Source organism: Micromesistius poutassou (genome assembly GCF_964030765.1).
Source record: "Micromesistius poutassou genome assembly, chromosome: 1".
NCBI lineage: Eukaryota > Metazoa > Chordata > Actinopteri > Gadiformes > Gadidae > Micromesistius > Micromesistius poutassou.
In genome coordinates this window covers 8,386,316-8,392,987 of record NC_140271.1, presented here as the reverse complement: position 1 = coordinate 8,392,987, position 6,672 = coordinate 8,386,316, and the positions used below count along the sequence as shown (strand labels likewise).

At 41.9% G+C, this 6,672-nt stretch overlaps 1 protein-coding gene across 1 annotated transcript in view; it reads left to right on the top strand.

The window, feature by feature from the left end:
- The first annotated feature begins 2,120 nt into the window (after positions 1-2,120).
- The window catches only part of LOC311340790 (MBT domain-containing protein 1-like), a 20,349-nt gene continuing 15,797 nt past the window's right edge, over positions 2,121-6,672 (top strand). The window contains exons 1-5 of the mRNA XM_084465674.1: positions 2,121-2,261; positions 3,948-4,251; positions 4,892-5,025; positions 5,845-5,956; positions 6,405-6,487. Coding sequence (XP_084321800.1) covers positions 2,241-2,261; positions 3,948-4,251; positions 4,892-5,025; positions 5,845-5,956; positions 6,405-6,487 — 654 coding nt within the window. The 5' untranslated portion in view covers positions 2,121-2,240. The remainder of the gene's footprint in view (positions 2,262-3,947; positions 4,252-4,891; positions 5,026-5,844; positions 5,957-6,404; positions 6,488-6,672) is intronic.

The following is a 6,672-nucleotide window of genomic DNA, read 5'->3' as shown; positions in this document are numbered from 1 at the left end:
GCCCTAGCCACCGAGACATTTTTGGTACCTCGAGTCTCGGTTGATCTCGGGACAAATAACCTTCTGAGATCATTTTATGAGGTGATGAATCGCCACTTGTCGTTTTCTTTCAACCAAGCACAATAACTGATATAGCAATAGAGAAGGTATAGCCTACATTCGTGAATCATACTAATGTATTTATCGCTGGCATCGACATTTCCAGCTGTATATGGATCGCATGTATTTTCATTAAAAAAACTGTTAATTCTTCGTTGTTGTCGACTCGAAAATGTTGCATAACACCATTTATGATGAAGCTTTCAGACAAATGCCTGATAGCTTGTGTAGCCCCGTGGTGTCCTACCCTTCTCAATATGCCTACCTGTATTCTAGGGTTATTTTCACAAAGGTACACACTTTTGTTCACTGTCCATTTTTAACGGAATTATATATATTGTTTAAGCTTTTTTCAAAAAGGTAGTTCATCATCTACTAATAAGAGTACACTGTTAGCAATAACAGCTATTCTGAAGTAACCTTCATTTTCCAATTTGATGTAAAATATGAATCATCATCATATACGATCCTGAATCCTGTGTAAGGTCCTACATGCAGGCCAGATATTTATAAACTGTCACCCCAAATATATTGGTGCCAGCATTGTTTCATATCCTAATACTTTCTCCATCCCTTATCCTAAATGGTTCTTGTTTGACCATCTTCCATTGTTTTTGCTGCCAGGCTCTGTAATGTTTTGTGTAAACATAGGCAACCTTTGGTGACTCTTGCTCACAATATTTGTGCAATATTTCAATTTTTATTAAACTACTAAACTACTTAATCTGAAGTTATTGAATTGAGAATAGCTTTTCTACTTAACACAGTAACTAATTGGCAATTAATGAGATTATAAACCTGTAACCTTAAGGTCAAATGCATGATACATCTTCTCATGTTACCTATGGCTCTTGAAACGTATACGTAATCGGTCTAGTCCTGTCAAGAGCGACTAGTAAATAGCTTATTACATCATTGATCCTATTTTATAGTTTATTGAACTGCAATAGGTTGACCTATATCAAGGTTATGCACTGTTTATTAGGCATAACGTTTGAGCATCCATCATTTCTCGAGTAGCACAACAAAATGATTGTCATGATGATGAGAATGATGATTATTATGTATTATTATTAATAATCATAATTATCAAAATACCATATCATGTTACATTTTGTATTATTATTGTTATTATGTATTTTTTACACAATCCAATCCGCCAATAAAGGCTGTAATTGCTCTAATGGCATGAAGTGTTAGAACAATGATATAAAATGTCTAAAGATAGCCAAGTATTGATTTTCTATAGGACCTCTACACAGCAGAGCACTTCACTGGTGACTTGACCTGAACTAAAGGTTGTTATTTGCATGAACAGTCAACTGCTTTCTTTGAAATATGGTATGCTGAGAATTTCAAATAAAAATACATGTTACCAGCATTACCTGCAACTCCAACATACAACATTACAATTAGCATTCACTAGTCAGCTGAGCGAGTCTTCTGAGAACTGAATTATGGCTATCGGTCGTGCATGGCACAATATTCAACATGCAAAGGATTTCCCTTTAATGAATGACTGAATGAATGAATGAGTGCTACCCACTGCAGTTAGCTCATTAAAAGTGGGGGTTCCTAATTGGATAATTATATTAGCCCGTCCTCTCTCTTGCCCCCCTCCCTCCAACGATCCTTTGTCTCTACCTCCCCACTTTAATTTTAGTTCTTGCTTGACCACCCTTACTTTCGATTTTGGTCCCCCCCTCCCCCCCTCCCCACACACACACACACACACACACACACACACACACACACTCTCTCTCTCTCTCTCTCTCTCTCTCTCTCTCTCTCTCTCTCTCTCTCTCTCTCTCTCTCTCTCTCTCTCTCTCTCTCTCTCTCTAACGCTGTCTGTATTGCTCTCTCTCTCCCTCTTTTGCCGCAGTAGAGGGCGGTGATGAACTCGGACCTAGTAAACTATGGGGCATTTAAATAATACCCGCGAAGAAGAGCCGAGGACCAATCAGGAACCGGCGGGTGTAATAATCACGCCTGCGCGTTTGAAATATGATAATTTTGTTGATATGTCAGATGCTGGAGTTAATGTATTTTTTCCCTTTTTAGCGTGACATCTGTAGTGTCTTCTCTCATAATTTCTGCTGTCCTTTCTTGACATTTCGGAAGTGGTTCTGCATGATTGGCTAATGGACAATACAAGAGACTTGGTAAGTTTATGCCTTGTGTGTGCGACTAGCCTACTTATTTTTGCAATCCCCCCCCCCCACAATTTTCTTTCTTTGTTGTTGTCATTGTATATACTGCAGTGATTGCGATTCGTTTATGACAGTTACACGAAACATTAGGCAAGGGAATCAGCGATTAGCTTGTCGCATATGCAAAAGATAATATGCCTTTTTTCCCCGGCAAATACATTTTCTCTCGTTGCCTGTCAATCCCCCCCCCCCTCTCTCTCTCTCTCTCTCTCTCTCTCTCTCTCTCTCTCTCTCTCTCTCTCTCTCTCTCTCTCTCTCTCTCGCTCTCTTTCTCTTTCCCAGACACCCAATGCACCGCACTGCAGTGGTGTTGGCACCAAATCTAACATAACCGAATCTAGACTTGTGCTGTCTTTGCATGCAACAGCTGTCATGCCGTATACGCATGGACTGACCTCCAAATAATAACATTGAGACAGACGGAAAGAGTGAGAGATTGGCTGAGGGGGGCGTGTGCACGTCCGTAGTGTGTTTAGAAATGTACATTATCAACGCGACACCAAGATTATTGTTGTTAACTATGTTATTGCTATACTCGCCATCAATAATGTGCAATCGATGGATGCTAACAAAAGATTGTGCATACTCCATTAAGAATTGAGCACTTGAGACGCGATCTGTAAATACTACTGTTGTGCAAAACAATGCATTCTGGCTGGCACTCAAAGTCACCTTGGACAAATATTTTATTAGTGTGAGAGAGAGAGAGAGAGAGAGAGTGTGTGTGTGTGTGTGTGTGTGTGTGTGTGTGTGTGTGTGTGTGTGTGTGTGTGTGTGTGTGTGTGTGTGTGTGTGTGTGTGTGTGTGTGTGTGTGTGTGTTAAATTGGTCAAACAGATGATTGTTACCGTGCACTGTGCGGTGGTCAGGTGGATTCCTGCCAGCCTGAGAGGTGATGTGCTCATAAGTGCACATTTGTATATTAATAAAACCATGTACATTGGAATTGAAAAGGTACTAAAACTAATAACAACATCAACAACATTTTAACAACAACCAAAGTACAGTGGTTGTACTTGTTTGCATGTGTGGATCACATTCAGGAAGGGTATAGGTACTGCTAGATTTATATTTACTTTTAAGTCTTAAGACTTAAAGTGAATACTTAAGATGCATTTAAGTAAGGGTTGGGCCGGGCGTCCTAAAAGATGCAGACAACGGGGTTCGAAACCAGACCCTTTTGGCCCAGCTCTCCAATCAGTAGCCTGTCCTGCCCCAAGATCTCTTGACCTCCTCCTGTAGTTGTCTGTAGCTTGCAGACTTCAGACTATCCAATCAGGCAACATTAGGATTCTATGTTGTACGCTCTTAACCCGTCAAGCCATGTTGAATTGGCCATGATTATCCTCTTAATGGCTTGGATGTGAGGTCTACTCAGGCCCTGCCCATTTCCCCTTTGCCTCCTGAAGAGATCTCCTGTAACCATGATAACGATGGACATGTCATGTTAACGCCACTCCAGTAACGCTAGATTGCAGCCACCGCTAATAGCACCCACAGTGAACCATGTTTCTCTGTGTTACTACCTGTGTGAATGCGCTAATGTGTGCCATGTATCAGAGCAGTAACAGGTCATGTGACCTTGCCTAACCATCCCCTCCGCCTCTTCCTCTTCCTCCTCCTCCCCCTCTCTCTGAAGGCGGATCGTCCGTCTCGAAAGCGCCGTGACTCCTTCGGGATGTTTGACGGCCTGGACGATGAGAGGAGCAGCAGTTGCAGTGAGGAGTCGAGCGGCGGCAGCGCCTCCAGCCCCGAGGAGAGCGAGGAGGAGGACGGCCCGGGGTTAGGAGCAGGAGGAGGAGGAGGTATAGGCGGAGGAGGAGGAGGAGGAGGAGGAGGAGGTGGAGGCATCCTCCCTCTGACCTCCCCAGGCTCCTCCTCTCTGACCCTCATCAAGACCAACGGGCAGCTGTACACCTACCCGGATGGGAAGGCTGGCATGGGTCAGTGTGTGTCTGCGTGCGTAATGTGTGTGTAATTTTGCATGCACAAAGGGTTAAAAGGACAATGGCAGTCTGGGTGACTAAAACATTGTAACTGTGACTCCTGGCTTCCCTTAAACATCCGTAACAAATTTCATTTTGTGAATGTGTTTGTTTGTCTCTAAGTACAGCTTTATTGCTTTATTACATTTGTGCTGGCATGTTCAGGCAGATAACTTAATCGGCACAACAAAGTGATTTTTACAAGTTATAATGACAACAGAGGTTTTAGTGAAGCTAGGAGACACGGTTACAATGGCTTGATCATCCAGACTTACAATGGCTTGATCATCCAGACTGGTATTGCTCTTTAACTAATACGGTGGCTGGTACCATTAAGTGTTATTGTTATTTATTCCAAAGGTTTTTAAATACTTTGCTCTCAAATATGTCAAAGAATTCTGTAAATGTCCCATTTTTTACTCTCTTCCTGTTCTTCTTCTCGTTCTGCTTTTTCTCCATATATCGTATATATTTCCCCTCCCTCTATCTCTCTCTCTGACCCTCTCTGTCTGTGTGTCGGTCTGTCTGTCCTCTCTGTGTGTCTCTCTCTCTGTCTCTCTCTCCTCTCTGTCTCTCCCCAATCTCTGTCGCTCTCCAGCTACATGTGAGATGTGTGGCATGGTGGGTGTTCGAGATGCGTTTTACAGTAAAACCAAGAGGTTCTGCAGCGTCTCCTGCTCCAGAAGTTACTCTTCCAACTCTAAGAAGGCCAGCATCCTAGCCAGACTACAGGTAGAGACACATGCACACAACCACCCCATTGACATTTTTTTGTTACTGTTGTTGTCTACTGGTTTCAATTGAACACATTGGGAATAGAGTGGACAAAGACACACAAAAAAATTAATAGACACAGAACTATCCTCCTAACATTGACTTAGGGTAAACCAATAGAATAAACAAATAATGTTGAAGAAAGTGCAACAACAACTCAAACTCTAACAAAGAAAGAGTTTAAGACTTTTATTTCTAACTTAAAGAAAGTAATAAAAAAATCTGAGCTGGCCTGCAGATTACCAGCTTTTCTAGCTTTGGGAAAAAGTTTTTATTGTCTCACTCTGTGATCCCTCGCATAAGCTCCAAGCCAAGGTTATTAAACAATGCCCATAAATGGCTTCAACATCAACCATCTTCCGTTTCTTTACGTTCTTTTCATGGTCTTTAAACACAACTTGCTTTGCCACGTTCTTACATATAGCATATAAGGCAAGATAATGATTATAATCCTTCTAAGGGTATAGTTAAATTCTAACACAACATAACAAAGAACTTTTCAAGACAAGCACAAAATATGAGAATGCAACAAAAACCAAAAGTGAGATTACACATCACATAGAGTAAAAGATTGAGTGTGTTTTCACTACGACGCCAAATAGTAATCCCCTTACTTGTGGAGTCCTTTTAGCCAATTGATTACATTAGGAATACTGTCTGTAGTTTGTTACTGAATTAGAAATTCCCATAGTGTCACACGCACACGCATCCATTCCCCAGTCATAATGGTAACCTCTCCCTCTGTGTCTGTCTGTCTGTCCGGTTCTGTTTTAAAAGGGAAAGCCACCCACGAAGAAGGCCAAGGTTCTCCAGAAACAGCCGCTGATGGCCAAGCTAGCGGTCTATGCCCAGTACCAAGCCAACCAACAGAACAGTGTGAAAAAGGCTGGTATGTTCTGGAGGAAAGGGTTATTGGATGGAGGAAGTCAGTAGTATGTGGCTAGGAACGACAATATGGTACTGTTTGCTTTCAGATGAAAAGAAAAAGAAAAAACAAAAAAAATTGCTTTATATCTCTGGAAATTATGAAGTTGAATTTTGCCAAACTAATGCCCCTATCGGTGGAATCCATTTGAACAACATTTTGATTTTAAAATACTAATCTTTCAATTTGAGTCCATCCTCACTCTGAAAAAACAAATAACGTACCGGATTCACGTGACACAGTTCCACTGTCTGTTCCCTTGCGAAGCATAAGTAATATTTTAGATTGCACACCACTACTGTCATACAAACTGTAAAAAAAAAAAACGTTGATATTAGCGGATGCAGAAGGTCGTTGCGATGGTAACTCCCTGAATGCTGCTTTGTTTGTTTGTCCATGATCTTTTTTCTAGTTGTGTCTGTGGAGTCGTTCGACTGGGGCCGTTACCTAGGAGACGGCGATGTGGCAGGAGCTCCCGTCAGCTGCTTTAAACATGTGGGCAAACACACGGACACATGCAGAATACGCACACACACACACACACACACACACACACACACACACACACACACACACACACACACACACACACACACACACACACACACACACACACACACACACACACACACACACACACACACACACAGGTCTGAGGTTGATGTTATAGGTCTAATGTT